Source organism: Carettochelys insculpta, chromosome 1 (genome assembly GCF_033958435.1).
Source record: "Carettochelys insculpta isolate YL-2023 chromosome 1, ASM3395843v1, whole genome shotgun sequence".
NCBI lineage: Eukaryota > Metazoa > Chordata > Testudines > Carettochelyidae > Carettochelys > Carettochelys insculpta.
In genome coordinates, this window is record NC_134137.1 from 377672996 (window position 1) to 377692426 (window position 19431).

The window sequence follows — 19431 nt, forward strand, 5'->3', positions numbered from 1 at the left end:
GCGGAGGACTGACTTGTTGACCTCTTGAAATTCCTTCCACTTCTCCTTGTCTGTGATTCTATGATTCGCTGCTTCAGTTCCAGTCAGATCCCCACGGTACCGAACTAGAGAGGTTTGACCTGCACTGGAAAGTCAAATAAAGCTCTTGCTAAATGTCCTGGCACAGTTCTGGGGAGAGAGGCACCAGTCCCTAGGTCTCTTTCCCAACAGCCAAGTGTGTAAGCTAGTCTTACAGCTTGCTTAGGAAGGGTAGACAAGGCAAAAAGGGAGGTGGTGTTGCATTATATATTAAAAATGTACACACTTGGACTGAGCGGAGATGCACATAGGAAATGGATGTGTTGAGAGTCTCTGGATTAGGCTGAAAGGTGAAAAACAAGGGTGATATCCTGCTAGGAGTCTACTACAGGCCACCTACCCAGGTGGAAAAGGCTTTCTTTAAACAATTAACAAAATCATCCAGGGCCCAGGATTTGGTGGTGATGGGGGGACTTCAACTATCCAGATATAATGTTGGGAAACTAACCTAGCAGGGCACAAACTATCCAATAAGTTCTTGGACTGCATTGGAGACAGCTTTTTATTTCAGAAGGTTGAAAAAGCTACTGGGGGGAAGCCGTCCTAGATCTGATTTTAACAAATAGGGAGGAACTGATTGAGAATTTGAAAGTGGAAGGCAGCTTGGGTGAAAGTGATCGTGAAATCAGATTTTTGATCCACTCTGTGTAACCACTGGCAAGGATCTCATTGGTGACCCCCGGGTTTTCTTGGGTGAAGTCTCCAAAGCTGATGATGCCCGTCTCTTATGAGCGGGAGCCTCAGGGTAAACCACAGCCTTAGAGGATGAAGGCTGCAGGGCTTTGTCAAATAGTAACATGCGGAGCCTCATCTCCTGATCATGGCGGGCTCTGGCTGCTGGTTTAGAACAGCGTACACATGGGCTTCTCCTAAACATCGAACGCAAGAGGCGTTTCCATCTGCCACAGCAGGTCTCACGTTTCTTAAGGCTGGGTGACCCAATGGCGATTGCAAAAGGTAAGTAAATGGTAGCAACAAAGAACTGATTCCTTTCTTCTTTTTTAATGAACTAACAGAAACTTAAACGGTAGATAAAGAACGTTGACTAAGCTACTGCTGACAACTTATAACTCTTTTTAAAAAAATACGCACAGGGAAGAGCTACAAACAACTGAAGGGAGGAAAAGAACTATGCACAAAGGCTCTAAAAGAAGAGTCTCGCTCTGAAGGATCTCTGTGAGGAGAACGTTCCGTCTGCAGCCTCAGGTGGTTGACGAGAAACTGGTGGGAGTCGCACCATGTGCATCACCAAAAGGGTGCGAATGGCAAGAGGTGGCAGCTGCGCATACGTGATCCCACTGACTATGGCTCTAGAAAGTTCTCCGTCAGGTGCTGGGCTCGTCCCTGATGTGCAGCATCCATGCGGACCACTCGAAGAACTAGGGAATACAGGGGAACTGAAATACAACCAGGCTATTTAGACTAGAACGGCCACTTCTGAGAACACCAGAAGATCTGAACCAGCGATCGCAATGATGGGAAATTTTAAGAAAAAGAAATCTAGCCTGACTCGGTCTGCGGGCAAAACCTGGAGTGCAATTTATGGGAAAACAACATAATTCTGTAATCGGGTAAGGACAGGAACTATGAGTTCTGCACAAGTACAACGTCAGTACTCAAACATCTGTGTTATGCCAATGACCTAATGCTGCATCGGTTACGCAGGGTTCCGTTAAAAAAAAACGAGTGATCATCCAAGAAATGGAAGACAACTTGAGCTATGACTGCTCCATCTGAATCTGGGATTTTCCAGAGGCCTCCTAAAGAAACCCAATTAAGGCTTTTAGCTAAGCCAGTCCCGGTGCCCCGAGACACTCAGGAATGCCACACTGCCTCTCCCTTTAGCTTTCCATGGAAGGTTGTGTCTATTTCTTGGTGGTTTGTTGTTTCGGTGAGTTATTCATCGTTTTTTGCCAAATAAGCCTGTATTTTTACTGGGCAAGTTTGAAAGCAGTGATAAGACCATTTTTACACCTGAGTGGAACGTCTGCAGAGTTCTGTCTGATATTGTCAGCAACCGACAGCTAAGAGAAGCTTCCAAATCACAGGCTCTGGTTCTCATTGGAGACTTTAATCATCCAGACATTTGTTGGGAGACCAATACAGCAGTGCACAGACAATCCAGGAAGTTTTTGGAGAATGCTGGGGATAACTTCTTGGTACAAGTGCTGAAGGAACTGACCAGGGGCCGTGTGCAACTTGACCTGCTGCTCACAAACAGGGAAAAACTAGTAGAAGAAATAGAAGTGGGAGGGAACCTGGGCTGCAGCGACCATGTGATCGTAGATTTCAGGATCCGGATGAAAGGAAGAAGGATGAGCAGTAACATACAGACCCTTGATTTCAAAAGAGCTGAGTTCGACTCCCTGAGAGAACTGACGGGCAGGATCCCTGGGGAAATGAAGATGAAGAGGAAAAGAGTTCAAGAGAATTGGCAGTATTTTAAAGAAGTCTTACTGAAGGCACAGGAACAAACCATCCCAATGAGCAGTAAGAAAAGCAAAAATGGTAGGCAGCCAGCTTGACTTAACAGGGAAATCCTTGGTCAGCTTAAACTCAAAAAGGATGCATATAAGTAGAAATGTGGACAGTTGGCTAAGGAGGAGTATAAATATATGACTGGAGAATGAGGGGCAGTAATCAGGAAAGCGAATGCACAAATGGAACTGCAGCTGGCAAGGGATGTGAAGGGTAACAAGAAGGGTTTGTACAGGCATGTTGACAATAAAAGGGTTATCAGCGAAGGTGTGGAGCCGTTACTGGTTGAGAGAGGTAACCTAGTGACGGATGATGTAAGAAAAGCTGAAGTACTCGATGCTTCTTTTGCCACAGTATTCATGGACAAAGGCAACTCCCACACTCTGGTCCTATACAATGCAGTACGGGATGGTGGAGGGCAGCCATTGGTGGGGAAGGAACAAGTTAAGAGCTACCTAGAAAAACTCGATTTACACAAATCCGTGGGGCTGGATTTAATGCACATAAGGGTACTGAGGAAATTAGACACCACTGCTGAGCCTTTGGCCATTATCTTTGAAGACTCTTGGAAACCGGGAGAGATCCCGGATGATTGGAAAAAGGCAAACGTAGTGCCCATCTTTAAAAAAGGGAAAGAAGAACAATCCAGGGAACTACAGACCAGCCAGCCTTACCTCAGTCCCTGGGAAAATAATGGAGGGGATCCTCAAGGAATCCATTTTGTAGCACTTGGAAGAGGGGAAAGTGATCAAGAGTAGTCAACATGGATTCACCAGGGGCAAGTCCTGCCTGACCAATCTGATTAGTTTCTATGACGAGATAACAGGCTCTGTGGACCTGGGGAAGTCAGTGGATGTGATATACCTTGACTTCAGCAAAGCTTGTGATACGGTCTCCCAGAATATTCTTGCCCATAAGTTAAGGACGTATGGATTGGATACACAGACTGTAAGATGGACAGAAAGCTGGCTTGATGGTCAAGCCTAATGGGTAGGAGTCAAAGGCTCAGTATCTGGATGGCGGTTGGTTTCAAGTGCAGCGCCCCAAGGCTCAGTTCTGGGGCCCGTGTTTTTTAACATCTTCATTAGTGACCTGGATGAGGGTGTGGATTGCGCCCCCAGGAAGTTTGTGGATGACATTAAGCTAGCGGGGAGAGGCAGAAACATTGGAGAGTAGAGATCGGATCCAGAGTGACCTGGATAAATTGGAGGATTGGGCCAAAAGAAATCTGATGCGATTCAACAAGAAGTGTAGAGTCCTGCACTTGGGACAGAAGAATCCCAAGCATTGTTATAGGCTGGGGACCGATTGGCTAAACAGCAGTACAGGGGAAACGCACCTAGGGGTTACGGTGGATGAAAGGCTGGATATGAGAAAACAGTGTGCCCTTGTAGCCAAGAAGGCATATTGGAGTGCACTAGGAGGCGCATTTCGAGCAGATCTAGAGAAGTGGCTGTTCCCCTCTATTTGGCGCTGGTGAGGCCACATCTGGAATATTGTGTCCAGTTTTGGGTCCACCAGTATAGAAAGGATGTGGACGTGCTAGAGCAGGTTCAGCGAAGGGCAACAGAAATGATTAAAGGGCTCGAGCACATGACCGATGAGGAGCAGCTGAGGGATTTGGGTTTATTTAGTTTGCAGAGGACTGAGGGGCGATTTAATAGCAGCTTTCAACTTCCTGAAGGGGGGTTCTAAAGAAGATGGAGAGAAACTGTTTTCGGTGATGGCAGAACAAGGAGCAATGGTCTGAAGTCACAGGAGAGATGTGGTTGAAGCACTAGAATGTGTTGCCTAGAGAGGTGGTGGAATCTCCATCCCTAGAGGTTTTTAACTCCCGGCTTGACGAAGTCCTGGCTGGGATAACTTAGTTGGGGTTGATCATGTTGGAAGCAAGGAGCTGAACCCAATGACCTCCTGAGGTCCCTTCCAGCCCTATGATCCTACGATTCTGTATGTCTGGGCCCAATCTGATTTCTGGGGAGAACTGGAAGCTGCCACCTCTCTCTAGTACTTGGGGAACAGAGAGAAAGAAAATGAAGTGAACTTTGTCCATGGTTAGGACATGGACTGGTTGCTCTCTTCATTGGTATGTCAGCAAAGATGGCTTTCAAATGCTTTAATACCTGACTGGCAAAGCAAACTATGAGGACAAATTATATCCATACAGGCTGTTCCTAACTAGTCATTCACCTGATCTAAAACAGAGCCAAATTTAAAAATAACTACGCCCGATCCAGCCCATGCAGGCCAACTTCATCTACGCCGTTAGCCCCCACTGGTTTGTAATAGCTCAGGCTGTACAGCAGAATCCCCAGAGCTTTCCAATCTCAGGGAGAAACCAGGGTGAAAGAGGGACACCAATGCCAGTCATTTCAATGGACTGTTTTGCATCTGTGCTTCCAGTACTTGACCTTCCCCACCCCCGCTGGGCTGCGAGCAGATGGGGTTGCGCGCACCTGTACAAAGGGCAGCATGCAGGTGTCGTGCACGGAGACTTATGGGGGAGGATTCCTGTTTGAAATGCTACTGTCAAGCCAAGCATAAAGCGTAGCTGTGTGGAGCTGCTGGGGAACTGAGCCTTCCCAGTGTTAGGCTTCCCGACATCCTTTGCGCGCTGGAGCAAGGCCGTGGACCACCACCGGCAAAGGCTCCCAGGAGCTGCAGAGCCCACAAGCCAGGTTAGGTACATTTGACAATGACACTGGGGCTTGCAGATCTACAGCAATGTGTCCTAGTCCCTTCTTATAGCACCTTGTTCTATAAAACCCTTTGGAATGTGAGCAGGTCTCCTGTACACCAGCAGCCCTATTGTTCTGGGCGGGTCTGCTTACGTGAGGGAGGGTTTGTTGAATCAGTAACATATGCTGGAACAGGAACACTTCTGGGGCAGGGGGAGAGTGGCGGCAGGCGGGTGAGGCATGGTATTTATGGCTTTATTCAGGGTTATTTCCACATCTCCCCCTTGCTTCAACACACACAATACAAGCAAGATGCTGTCAGGAATTTAATTGTACTTGGCACTTGAATCTGTACAGTACATTTACAGAGAACCACTCATTTGGCTGTGTCTATTTACATTCTCTTCCTATTTCCATTACTGCCAGTCCAACAGCTCGCACACAATAGCTCTTTACATCAGAGTCACAGACGACTTACGGCTGATTTCATGTAATGCTTTGCCATCATTATGCGCTTTCGTTACTGTTTTAATGAAAGGAAACACCCTAGCATTTGGTTTGCAGCTGTTATCGCTTTGTCTATCTCCCCTGTGCCATCTTGCAGCATATGACTTCCTAAGTTATCTTCACTCAGCCTTATGATTGTTAAGGCCACCAAAATGTGTGAACTTGTCATTCTTAATACTCGCTTTCCATTTCTTCTCCCCATCAAACCGATTCCTTCTCTTCTCCACTTGTCCATGACATACAATATACCCTTGTGTTTGCCTCCAGGACTGCCCATCTTCCCATGAATTTGGACACTTCATTTTGACACCAAGCAAACTTTCTCTTCTCTGCTATTTGCCATTGTCATCACTTCACCCAAACCTTCTGCGACATTCTTAAAGCCTTCAGCTCTTCCTAACACAGGTCTCTTGCAGTAGTTTTGCGCACACCCAAGCCACGAACCTGCTTATTGTGACCAACTCAAAATGTTACCCTGAGTGAGTTGCCTTCCTTTATTGCCTTCAGCTCAAAACACTATGGCTTGGTTTCATTTTGCAAAGCTTGGAACTGACTTGAAAAAATAGAAAAAAAACATATACACACACAAGCAGAAAGACATTTTTGAACAAGAAAGCTCAAATACTTAAAGAAAATGCCAAGTTCAAAGTCTCACAAAGCCATACACTGAAATAATTAAAATACAAAACAAAAAGTTCTAGAAAACTATTTTAAAGTATAAAAATTAAATACCTGGCAGGTTATGTAAATGAAATGGAGGAATGTACAGTGAGCAAAAAAAAGATGAAGAGTTCCAGTAGGTAAAATGGAAAACTTATTGAACCTGGGGTCTGTTTTTCAAAACACTGCATTGCATGAATGAAAATAACCAAACACTGCACAAGCACACACCTCACAAGGGCAACAATACAATTTTGCAAGTCCTAGCCAAAAAGAACTTTTGCAACTTTGCTCCAAAAGTTATGACTGTTCCATAGCCTGAAACGTGCTGGCTTTCCCTCATGGGAGCACTTTTATGCTATCACCTATCCAGGTTACGTGATGTTTTCCAGTTTCAAATATGGTACCAAAACACTGCTTTAGAAAACGGAAGTCTACTCTTCACGTGTGCCATTAAATAACGGCCAAAAACTTGAGAACTTTTGAGTCCTCCTTTCTTTCACCCTAAAAATCTGAATCCAGGTTGCTCTACCAGCTTCAAAAAACAGACCCCAGCTCAACAGTGTTAACTGCACACCAGTAGCTGCCTTTAAACAACAGACAAGACGTTTATGTTCAGAAGAGTAAGGCAATCAGGCCCACGTTACAAAAAGAAAAATGTACACACTATTTATAAATAAACAGTCCTTCCGCTAGGGACTCCCTGGGCTCTTTTTACACTAATGTTTCTTTCCCTTTGTTGCTTAATGGTTTCTCTCTTGTTCTTTTCTGCCCAGACTGCGTTCTGTGCACTTTCATGCTCTTGGCTTCTTCTGTGTCCATAATGGAGCAACACTCTGTTGTGTGTTTGTCTAGCTCCATCTCAACTATCCCCGACCTGGCAGGCTGTCTCCTTGGGACTCTGACGTTGGAGGCAGATGGGTTGTTCTCCTCCGATTCTTCGCTGAGTTCGGGCAACTCCTTCAGTTCTGTGGGAGTAGCTGTCCGCTGGAAGGGCGCAATAGCTGTTCGGATACAATTGATCCACTGCTGCTTGTGGAAGATATCGTTGGCCTGCAGCGTGTGGGACTGGCCAGAGGAGGGGTCTTGGAACCGAACTCGGAAGATATTTTTAGCTAAAGATAAGCGTAAGAGAAAGAAAATCAGTGCTGCAAATTAGGACTTAAGGATTCCATTGAGACTGCGGTCCTGAACCGGGGAACAGCTTGGGTTACGGAGGGATTTCTTGAAACATATGCACTGAACGGAGAATGCACAGCAGTTTGTCTACCCACTTAACGTCAGACATAGTTCAGAGGCGAGGGTGTAATGTCACTCGCATTTCCTGCCTACTGTCTGAAGGGGCCATAACAGCGCGGACAAGAATTACTAAGGCATCGCCATGGCTTAACACAAGTCACGTACCCAAGTGCTTTGACCAAGGCACATTACTAACCAGGACTAAGCGGCTCGTTTCGTACCTTTATCTGAATTGCCAAAAGCCCCTCGGAAGGACCCTCCCATTTTCACATCTCCATCCTGCAGGTCCTCCAGCACCAGCTCCTGGACTGGGATGGGCTGTCTGTACAACTGGTAGGAGTGACGCTCATTCCGAGTCACTGGTCGGGTTAAAACCAGAACGTCTTGGAAGAGGAAAACGTACAGCTTCTGAAGGAGGGGAAAACAGACAAGCCTTGAGTGAACACTTACATTACAGTCTTAGATTAAAAGCCGTGGTTCAAAAACAGCCACCTTCCTCGGGCTGGCGGTTAAACGATCTTCTGTCAGACCTACGTGCAGCAAATTCTATTTCCCGTTTATAGCCCTGGCCCTGATATTCTCCTAAGACTCCAGGCCTGACTCTCCTCTCTGGGCATGTCGGCTGTTCTTTGTTGCAAAGCTGAGGCAGTTGCCATGGGGCATTGCTGTAATTAAGATTGCTCGGGGAGAAGATAAACCTTTGTCACTTCATTTCCACTCTAGCAGTGCTGTGCAGACAGCATTTGTTTGGGAGAGCTCAAGGCCAGATTACATCACTGGGAAAGTTACAGCACCATCAAAGTAAATGTGAAGGCAGGAAATCCTTTCTGACTGAGTGTTAAATGCATAGCAGGCTCTCTTTGGGAGCTTTATGCTAATGATTTTGCAACATTGGAAAGCCCTTAGAAACCCTGGCAGCAGTCAGCTTTCCTGGATAATTAAAATAAAGCCCGACATCAGATGCATTCTCTTGTTATGGGTCTTGGATTCCTCAACACCCTCTGAAAGTGGGGCTAAGGGATTAAACAATCCCTGCCCTGCTCTGGCTAACAAACGGAGACATCTATCCTTCTCCTCAGGCAGGGATGGGGGAGTTTTAAATTAACACAGGACATCAATAAACCAAAACCACCTACCTGCCCATTCTTATTCTTCAGCTCCCCATGGCACAGCAACACTTTGCTGGCTTCGATTCTAGGGTCCTTCTGCTTTTCATCCAGATATTCCAACTTGTCGATGTAATACTGACACTCTGACTCACCCTTCTTCAAGTTGATGTCAGACAGGACTCCTTGGATTATGGAGATCTATAAAACATAATGGTTTAAAAGCTTGGAGGGGTGTGCGGAAGAGGAGTTAGGCTTTCATTTACCCATACTTTGAGGTCTTCTGTAATAAGTGGCTTGCCGTGTAAGAGCTCAGGAGAAATCACCTGCCGCACTTCACCGAGTTCCCACTGCAGGAGTGGGCCTGCTGTGAAAACCACAGCCTTCCATGATTGAGGATTTAGGAGCTTTCTAATAACTCCCATGATATGGTTATGAAATAGCTTCACATTACTTACAGCTTCTTCCAGAATTGGGACATCGGGATGGTCCTTAGGTGTATGTCTGAGAATCTCTTTTAAGAGCAGTGGGTATTTCACCAGCCGACTTCGAGGAATATCTAGGAAGCTCCAGAGGTCGAGCTTGCGACTGAAAGGGGATTCCAGACAGCGCTGAAGGAAGTCCTGGACTCTGCGGTCTTGCTTCTTCTGATCCAGAAGAGCTTTGGCTGCCAGCTGGTTACTGCAATAAACTTTGTAGGCATTGAGTCCTGGCAACTAACAGACAACAGAGCAAGATTCGGTAGTTAGATTCTCTGGAGGGCACCAGTGACCCATAGAAACATGGCAGGTTTATGCATGTTGACTATGTCTTAACAGAATATTTGGTTTTAACTTAAAATGAACTAAAGATTTAAATTGCATATGTGCAATGGACTCCCATTGACTTCAGCGTAACCAGGATTTCACGCAGATTTTTAGCTGAAGGCAACAAGAACATGTTGCTTTGTGGCTTCTAACTTCTAATTTCATTTAAAATTCACCACAGTTTTATGCCTGGTTTCCGTGTCACCTAAGTAGAATAAATAACCAATGTGCACTCACCCACTTCACAAGGATGGGCCCAATCTGCTCTACTGTCCCATCAGGTCTTGTTGCTTCTCCTAGCCTTGCCAAGAAGTCTGAAACATACAAGCAAACACAGGAACTGCTACAAGCGCCTCAGGTTTGATTTAATGAGCCTTTGGGGTTTTAGGGAGAAAATAAAGATTTTTAATCATTGTACAAGGCACTGCACTGAAAAGTCAGTAGCAGCTCTTACCTTCATGCAGAGGAATATACGAATCCAAGTCTCCAAATATGTGCGTGAGTTCCTCCTCCGCCATGATAGACAGTTTCAGCATGGGATCATGGTAAGCCTGTGTGATGGAGTGGGGGGAGTGCATGTGAGAGACTCAGGCTGGATGTGTATGAGACAAGCAGAGCAGCTCCCAGTGGCTAAGAATGACCCTGGGGCTATAACCTGGGCTGGCAGGTAACACCTCTGCCCTGAACAAAGAGGAGGGAGGAGCCAAAGAGGGTTTTTGAATCGGAGGCGGCAGTTAGATGCTGGGGGGAGAGGGAGCTGGAAGGCAGCCAGCCTGAGGAGGGGGGAAGCCACACCCCAGAGGGGCACCCCTCGGGCTCCTCTCCCCAGGACGGGTTGGAATGACTGTCTCTGACTGCTGCACTGACTCTTCTGTGAGAAACTGGGCTGCTGTCGCCTAATAAACTTCCTGTTCTACCTGCTGAGTGAGAGTCATTCCTGCCTGCGGACGGGGTGCAGTGCTTGGGGACCCCTGAACCCCATTACAGCCTGTCAAGGAAGAGGGCCAAATTACACCAAGATCCACCCAAGGAGGATTGACCCCGCAAGAGAAGAAAACAAGAAGAAAACTCTAAAATACCTAAACTGCTTCCCCAGATGAGGTTTAGGAGCAAAAGAGCATCCAAAGGTAATGTTTGGGGAACTAGGTTACTGAAGAGTACATTTCTGTACCAGTCTAGCCTGTTGAGGTCACCATTTTAACGCAATACACAGTGGATTCACAACACAGTGCTAATCCACCTGTTTGCACACACAAAGATGACCTCATTAAGTTTTAGATGTGATCACTGACCTTAAGAAAAGAGGAAAAATACTAACCTTTCTGGCAAGCTTAAGATCTTCAATTAAATCCTGTTCACCCCTGGACAGCTCATATATTGCCTGGGAGAGAGAGAAAGGGCGGGGGGACGTTGAGCTATTGCCTCACTTCAGAGCACAAAGCAGGCAATTAAGTCTAGCTGCTCTTTGCATGGAAGCATGCTGCTCAGTTGTGTGTGTTATCCTCTGCTGCTGTTCAGTTCGTGACAAAAACCGCTCAGGATGAGTAACAATCAAAGCCTATGAGCAGTCTGAAACAAGCAAGGGTTCTGCTCGCTGAATTCCAGAGTGCCACCTGCACGTTGCAGCCAAAGTAAATCCCTTTGTGCTGAGGAAGGTGTGACCTGGGACTGTGTGCTAGCTTAGAAACTCACAGCCACAGTAAATAATAGAACCTGCTCACGTGCTACCTGCACATACAAAGTGCAGAGATTGACTAAGGTCAAAATCCCAAAATTCCTTACTGAGTTTCTACTCAGTCAACAGGAGTGTTGCCTAAAAATGACGTATATAAAGGCCTCGCTGTTTGGTCCTGCACCCATTGTCAGGCATTTTTAAGGAAAGAAATTTGGCCATAAGCTCCACCTCTCTGGCCTAAATTTTCAAAAGTGACCGGTGATTTTGGATGGGCACCACCTTCTGAAAAACGAGGCTCCTTCAGGCGTCAGAAGTTGGACTCAACGTAAATAACCAATTTAGCAACAGAATTCCTTGAAGCCAGGGCACATTGCCGAGTACAATCCCCATAACGCAAATCAATTTCTCCCTCCCACTTCATCTACTTCCTCCTCCTCCAAACAGGACAACTAACGGTGCCCAGTGCCTCCTAGCTATTGGACTGCCTACCTCTTGGCGTTTAATTTCTTTGGTGCTCAGAGTCTCCTTCATGTTGACATCTAACATCTCGGACCAAAGTACGCTGTTCCTTCTTTTCGGAGGCGTCGGAGCAGCAGGTCTGCTACATGACTTGTGGGAACAGCCAGGTGATTTGCCGTCACCACGGAGGGCAAATGACTATTGCAAGGGGGAAGAAGAAAGAAACATTTATTTCTAGTATTGTGGCTGTACGCTGGTGTTTCCTAACCCCTTTGCCTTTCCTTTGCCGCCTAGAACAGGAAGATATGCTCAGGAGACGCTTTTCTCAAGCCAAAGGAGGATTCCATAACTAGTCTTAATGTCAGCCTGATCCGTCACTGCCAGATTTTTTCTCTTATCCCTCACACCACACTGTGAACCAGAACTGCTGCGGGGAGAGCGGAAAAGCCAGATGGAAATCTAGTTTTGAGATGCATCTCTGGGTTCTACTGATGCTAACAAGCTAATTCAGCATTGCTCTAGTGACTCACAATGCCACTACACCTGGGTTCTAGACCTCACCTAGAGTATCTCTGCAGCTAAGCACACACCACTGTACATAATGCCTACCTTAATTACTAGAATATGCACTGATTTGGGTACCGGTTGACTCTCTCCTTTTAAGCCAGTTTATTCCTTTCCCCTTGCTAAACATGAAAGCTGTATTTTACACTACCGAAATAAAACAGCATTCAGCTGACAGTCTTAACTCTCCACCCCTCCCAATGTGCTGGAGTGGCTCAGAAGCGTTACAGGAGGCAGATCTGATCTACATTTAAGGACCTCCTATGACTTACAGAGTTACTTCTCAGATATGCATTCAAGGGAGTGTCTTTCACCCTGAGCTGCGGCGGCTTAGGAACCTGCAGCTCCTCTCGGTGCACTGACTTGGTATGTGTCAGCTCCCCAGGAGATGCCAAGAAATTACGGCATCAATGCCACACAGCACATTGCCTCCATCGTCCTTACCTGTATTGTCTGACCAAAACGCCGGACTGCACCATTTCTTACAGGGGAGATCAAGTTTGCCAATGACGTGACCCGAGCTAGAGGCCGAACCCGCTTATTACTTGGTTCCTGTAAATATAAACAAAAAAGAACACACTGGATGGAATGTGGTTTACTTAACCTTCGCGTATCAATGCTGCTCAGGCTTGTTTAAGGCATAAACACATTCGCAGTTTCAAAGCAGAGGAAAGCGTAAAGCTTTGAAGCAGCCTTCCCTCTTCAAGTCAAACCTGAACCTGTCGATATTTAAACTTGAAGGTCTCACTTAAGTTGCAAAGCAGTTGGTCAGCATCGCAAGAGGCAGGGGTAATGGAATCCATCATAAGCAGGAAGTTCAGGTTAGTTTTGAACAGTAAATAGGTAAGGCTCACTATGGCTCCACTTGTCTTGTGAACAGTTTGACCCCTTTAGTGTGAGCCACTGCTGGGGTGACTTGTTTCCACCCTGCTGATTGAGTTAGGGCAAAATTACACCAGATGAGGTTAGAACTGCACGTTTTCTCCCAGGGAGAATGAGTTTTTCCATTACTTTGTTTTGGAGCCGGGAGGTAGAGAACAGCCAGAGCACAAGGCAGTTTTATGTAGCTAACATTCCAAATGGCAGATGTATTACATGCTGAACATTCCAGGGGAGGGCAGGTAAATATGGAGGGGGGGGCGAAAGACAGCTGATTAAACTGAAAGCCTTCAGCCCAGGGTATATTATCTGAAATGACAAAGTCTCTTTCAGATAATTTAACCTGGAAAAGCAAACTTGCTGATTTTACAGAGCACTGATTTGTGCAACAAGCGTCGTCAATACATATTAACGTTCTCTTTTTCAGTGGAGGCCCTCCACAGCTGGAAAGTTATCATCTCATTGAAGTTTGGAGGCTCTTAACATCAGATATGATTTTCATAAAATAATCAAGCTAGGGTAATTGCAACGTAGGATTCCTGATTAAGAGTAACTGTCATAAAGGAAAGATATGTGCAATGGGGTAAAAGGCAAGGCTGGAATGAAAGTTTGAGGCTAGCAAAGAAACTGCAAGACCAGGCACATATTCTGTATGCATAAAAATAATGGCAAGTTACTTCCCCAGGCAAGGGGCATTGCTGAAACTGACTACTTGATCACACTGATACTGTTTGTATGTTTCCTTTAAAAGAAGATTTAGACAACATATAGTGAGTTAACCTAATTAGGGATTTTTATCAAGTTCTTATCCCCCACGCTGGGGTAATTATGGTGGACTCTTCTTCAGTATGAAGTAGAAAGAGGAAAAGGTAGAGAAGGAAAAGGTTACGTAAGTGACTGAGAGGGGGGCCCCTCTGGTCTTGGTTTCCTGTCTCAGATTGCACAGAAAGTACCTAAAGCCATGCCTGTCTGCTTCTGTGTAGGGATAAACCAAAAGAAGACAAGGCACTTATGGGGCGGGATGTGATTCACACTTGTCCTAGAGGGAATGAAGAAGAGTGCACTGAAAGTAGGAAAGTTACACTGGGGTAAAATCTACGTAACGGAGATCAGGCTGAGGCCACAATATGACTAGCAACTGTTACCTTTCTATATACGGTATTGAGCAAGAGATGATTAAGAGAAGATATAAATGGAGCCTTTAGAGCTGTAGGGGAAAAAAGCAGCGCTTATTTTCAGAAGGAGCGGAGAAATCAAATCATAGGATGAAAAGAATTTCACCACAGTGTAAGATGGCTCACACCACATCTACACACACCACATTCTAACAATCTTAGAACAATTAAGATATTACCGATATCAGGAAAGAGCTGCTAACAAAAGGACATTATGACCAGGAAGTTGGTTATCTGTTTCATTGATGCTGAATGAACTAGTTTTGTCCCAGTGACCATTTTTTGCAATAGAGGACTTACTTAACAGTACTAAATACATAGAGCCTATCAACAAACGTATTACTCAAATATTTACAAAGATCTGGCCATACTTTTGGAAGCAAAGGCATCTTAATGAATTATAAGAAGGGAGCAGAGGAGTGGATTCTACAGTTCTATTTAATTATCAAAGTAGCAGACTGAAGGAGCAGAAGTTAAGAAAGGCTTGAGAACTTCTGAGGAACATAAATAGAATGTAATACAGCCAGGAGCCAGATACGCAGCTCTACCAAGGACAGAAATACACGAAATGAGGAGGAAGAATGCAGCACTGGAAATGAATAGTTTAAGAAATCCCACTGCTTCAGCTGGGGTGTTTGTATAATATTTCTCAGCTCACTCTGCTGAAGGGTCAAAGGAGAATCCTTCCCAGATATGAGACACAATGACACACTATATGCACTAATGCACACATGTGAATGCCTTTGCAGCACATCTGTGCAAGACAGAAGTGACATATGCACCAAGTCTGCCAGAAGGCGTTCCTTTCCATTTGCGAAGCCAGTACAAAGAGGCTCCCTGTTTGAATGGATTTATAAATTACTACCCTCCAGAACAGCTAAAATTGATAGAAACAGACATGCGAACACTAGCATGAAGTGAAAGCCGCAGAAGCACTTCTTCGGTTCCTTAAGCAAAGAATAAAGCCATACACCCCAAAGCACCCTTTTAAGGCAAAGAAGAAAGAATATTGCCCAAACTACCACCAGTAATGAATTAGCGCAATCAGAAAGTTGTCTAGGTAAAACATGAGCTCCGCCAAGTAATTCAAAGCCAGAGAGCCTTGCAGAGAAAAGTCACCGAAACCAGAAACTAATGTAACACCACAAACTCCGTTTAGCAAAAACTTGTTTTCCTTCCTCAAAACATAAAACACTGCATTTTGCCATGCTTTCACATCCCTATTTCAGCTTTGGGTTAATCTTGCTATTCCACATTGGGGAATATTTCTCAGAAGTAAACTTCATTAAAACTAATGGAGTTTATGTTAGGATGCAATTGAACTACTATTTGAAAGTACTGCATTTGGAAACAGTGCTTAGGGCCAATGTTGGCAGCTCTACTTACAGAAAATCAACTATTTCAAGATTAGATTACCACGTATTGAACTTTCTTGGGTTTTAATTACATGTCAGTGCTGCAATATTTAACAGCATGTCTGCTTCCTTTTGAAAAAAAGTTCTCCAAGGATTTTTTTTTTCCCCCAACAACAACAACAAAAAATGTCTGGGCCAGACATGGCAGGCAAAGATTTCAGGTTGAATCTGATGCTTTCACATTTCATTCAGAAGCAAAAAGAGGCAGACAACAATTAGGAATTTTCAAATGCTTTTCCTTCACAAATACAGATCTATTTTAAAAGGCCACAGTCTGTAGCTGATTAAGTGCAAAGTGGTTTTTATTTTCCAGTGTGAAAGGAATTAAAATGTTAAGATTCTGCATTCTGTATTGCATTTCCTTCACTGGATTTTTTATTTTTTTGTTACGTGGCCCATTTATTATGTCATCAAGCGTAGTGATACGTTCTACCTACAAAATCATACATGGACATGCAAACATGGGAAAAGATGGTAACAAATCAAAAAAATATTCACAGGACCAATTACTGCCAATTGTTACCAGTGAGATTCAAAAGCAACTGAGCTCCTTACGTCAACTATGGTCTTTGTCAGCAGTGATGAGGTAATTGCTATGTGACGGTCACCTGAAAATTTACGTGACATAAGTTTGCTTGGTCTCAGTCCAGTTCATAGCAGACAGCTGTCCAAATCTCAAACCATAGGTGGCCAAGTTTCAGCAAAGCCAAGTACTGAACTGACACAGAAACTAAACCACTGTTTCTCACTTCTTTACTAGTGTAAAAGGAAGCGCTGTGCCATACCTGTTTGGCAGACAGAGGACTCCAAGGCTGGTGATAGCCACTGAGCACCAGGCATAAAACACCAAAATGTACTTAGAGTCATTACTGGACATCCACAACCAAAACAATAATTAAATGTCCAGCACACAACCTACCTTCATTAGCATCATGCAACTTATAACTATATACTAGGATGTGATATAGGGTTATTTCTTAAACTGGTTTAGTCAGATTTATTTCACAATTCTCCCAGCATTCAGTTTTTCTTATATATTATGAAGCAACAGAAGTGATCCCTTAGTTGAAGCAAGGTTATAGGTTCTATTAAACTGACACTAAAAATACCCTCACTAGGATGTGTTCTGTCCAATGGGCTTTTACTGCAGATTTTACCTTTTTTTAAAAAAGGTACCTCTTTTAACAAGGTGATACCGCAGGCAGCACATTTCTACTGGATTATCGGACTTGTGCCTTGAGTCACACAAGGTATGCACTAATCCTCCAGGAATGCAATGGGACCGACTCACCCAACATTCAGGCTGCAAAGCGTTTTTGTTTTGTTTTTTTTAAACCATACAATCTTACTTGTTTACAGACAGTCAACACCTTAACAGGAATTAAAAAAAATGCAAAGCAGCAAAGAAGAAATAACGCACAAGCCATTATACAGTAAGATTTTAGAAACAGTCTTTTGGAAGGAACAAACCAAGTCACTTTACGGCCTGATCCTGTGAGGACACATTTAACTTTACTCATCCCATTGAGTCTGAGGGGGTTACTCATGGGAGCAACGTTACTCAGAGGCATACACTGCTGCAGGATCAAGCCCTTACACATAGGACAGAATCTTCCACAAAGCATCTAAGGGATTTAGGTGCCTAACTCCCATCTTTAAAAGTGACTGAAGTGATTGAAAAGCATCTCAGTTAACAAATCCCTGCAGTGCTTTTCAAAGTTTTACCCATCATAAATTTATGGGTTTGTACAAGAGCTAGGAACATCTTCCTTAATATTTAATAAAATACTAAAAACAAACACAAAGAAAAACAATATGAAATTAATTTTCAGGGTGCTGAATTAAATCTCAAGGTGCTGAAGGTCACTGTAACAAAACAAAAAAGCCAACCCCACTTGAAACTACCAGAGATCACAAGCTCTTAATTTTATGCTCCTCTGCAAGTACTAAAAACCTCTTCCAAAATACTTAAACTTACAATAAAGATCAGGAAGAAATACCACACTTTGACAACTTATAACTAAAATTTATATGGAAATTATATGTAATAATTTATATTATAGAATATTTTAAAAATGTTTTAAGGTTTCTGCTTGCTAACAGAAATAAAACACATGTAAAACTCTCAATGCTGTGTCTTGAATTGCATTCCAAAGAGCTGATAATGTGTTACAGTAGCAAAAATAAAGATACTTCACTCGCCACAAAGTAATTTATGGATATAACTCCTTGAGGTCAAAGGTAAAATAAAGACCAGTGTAAGCATAGTGTCCAAAGACAGCAAGGCATGGTTTAAACTGTTTCCTAGTAGAGGAGTAGTGTAAAATACAAATTTGGCAGAATACAAAAAAGGTCAGACCTCTTCATTGCAATTTGCTACTTCCTTGGTCTCCCTCAACAACCATGGAAGTTTTCCTGACTGCAGTTCTGCAAAAATGGTCATTAAAGCAAAAGTCTAATAAAAATTAAAAATTAATCCATGTACACCAATAAACAAACAAATGTTCAATCTGTAACAGGCAGGGCAAGCTCCAAAGTCCCTGGTTTAACTGAAGGGAGTCTACTTCTAGCTGGAAATCTGAACCTAATGCCTTCAACTGTACAGAACAAATGGACTCAGTACCCATTAGCTTTATGTAGCCTGTTCACTTTTTAGGGCTGTACTGGTAGAGTGTCTGGCACAATGGGCTCCTTCGCCCCCCCTCAGCGTTAGCATAGCAAGATAATTCCTGAAATACTTTTGCCATAAAAAGGATTCATCTTTCAACACAAAAAACGTTAATAACGCTTGTTAAGAGACAAAACCTTCAACAAGAAACTGCTTGAAAGTGGAGCCGTTTTCATACTATTTCAAACTGAACCATAAATTACACAAAGATAAGAGGATCCAAGCAGCAGTGCCAGAAAGGGTCATCTTTAAACCTTCTGCCTCACCTCTTGCTCTCGGAAAGACTGATTCTGGGCATCTATAACTCGAATAGTCCTTTTGATAGGAAGGAGACCTCCAACTTCATCATGAGCTACCATGCTGTCTCCTGCCTTCAAGCGCTTTCCTTGTAATCCACCTCCCAACTGCCTCTGCTGCTACTTTACTACAAACTCCTCGCCGGAGCGATCTGAAATCTTCTGGAGAGACTGGTTCATGTTTCCCTGGGCTAGAACTGCCTGCGTTGTGGGCTGAGAGCTCATAGCAGGCAGACCTCAAGGCAGTGGGAGGGGCAGGGACATATGGTCCAGGGGCGTGCTCCCATGCAGTCCTGTATCATTTGTTAACATAGTTAAATGACACACCTACGCCTCTCAGTTTACACACTGTAGAAGGAAATCTTTTGTACAAAGAGTTGAAAATCTGGTTTCTTCCCCCTTGGACATTAAATAGTGTAACAAGTTTTACTAAGTGGCTCTGCTCGCTTAAGAGACCAGTACTTGGCTGGAGTAGTACAAATCTTAGCTCCTAACAGAGAGATCTAAGCCAGCTGTGACAGCATTTTCGATTGTTTCCTAAAACAGAGGCAGATGATGCTACACCAAGTCAATTATCAGAGCTCTTGTGACTGGAGACAGTTTCCTACTTTGTCCCTTCCATCCAAAAGTCCGAATCTCATGGGCCGCATCTACACTACAGTGATCTTCGAAAGCAGATCAAAAGAGCAATATTCTTCCAAAAGAGAGCATCAACACAGCCCCGCCCCCCGCCCGCTTTCAAAACAAC

At 44.1% G+C, this 19431-nt stretch overlaps 1 protein-coding gene across 1 annotated transcript; it reads right to left on the reverse strand.

Annotated features, from left to right (window-relative positions):
* Positions 1-5528: 5528 nt before the first annotated feature.
* On the reverse strand, positions 5529-18892 carry NET1 (neuroepithelial cell transforming 1). Its single transcript, XM_074976160.1, has 10 exons — positions 18654-18892; positions 12695-12802; positions 11717-11884; positions 10871-10933; positions 10007-10103; positions 9790-9866; positions 9205-9462; positions 8777-8947; positions 7862-8048; positions 5529-7516 (listed from the first exon to the last, which is right to left on the reverse strand). Exons 1-10 carry the CDS (start codon positions 18744-18746, stop codon positions 7116-7118), a joined length of 1623 nt encoding a protein of 540 aa, XP_074832261.1. The 5' UTR covers positions 18747-18892; the 3' UTR covers positions 5529-7115.
* Positions 18893-19431: the final 539 nt, after the last annotated feature.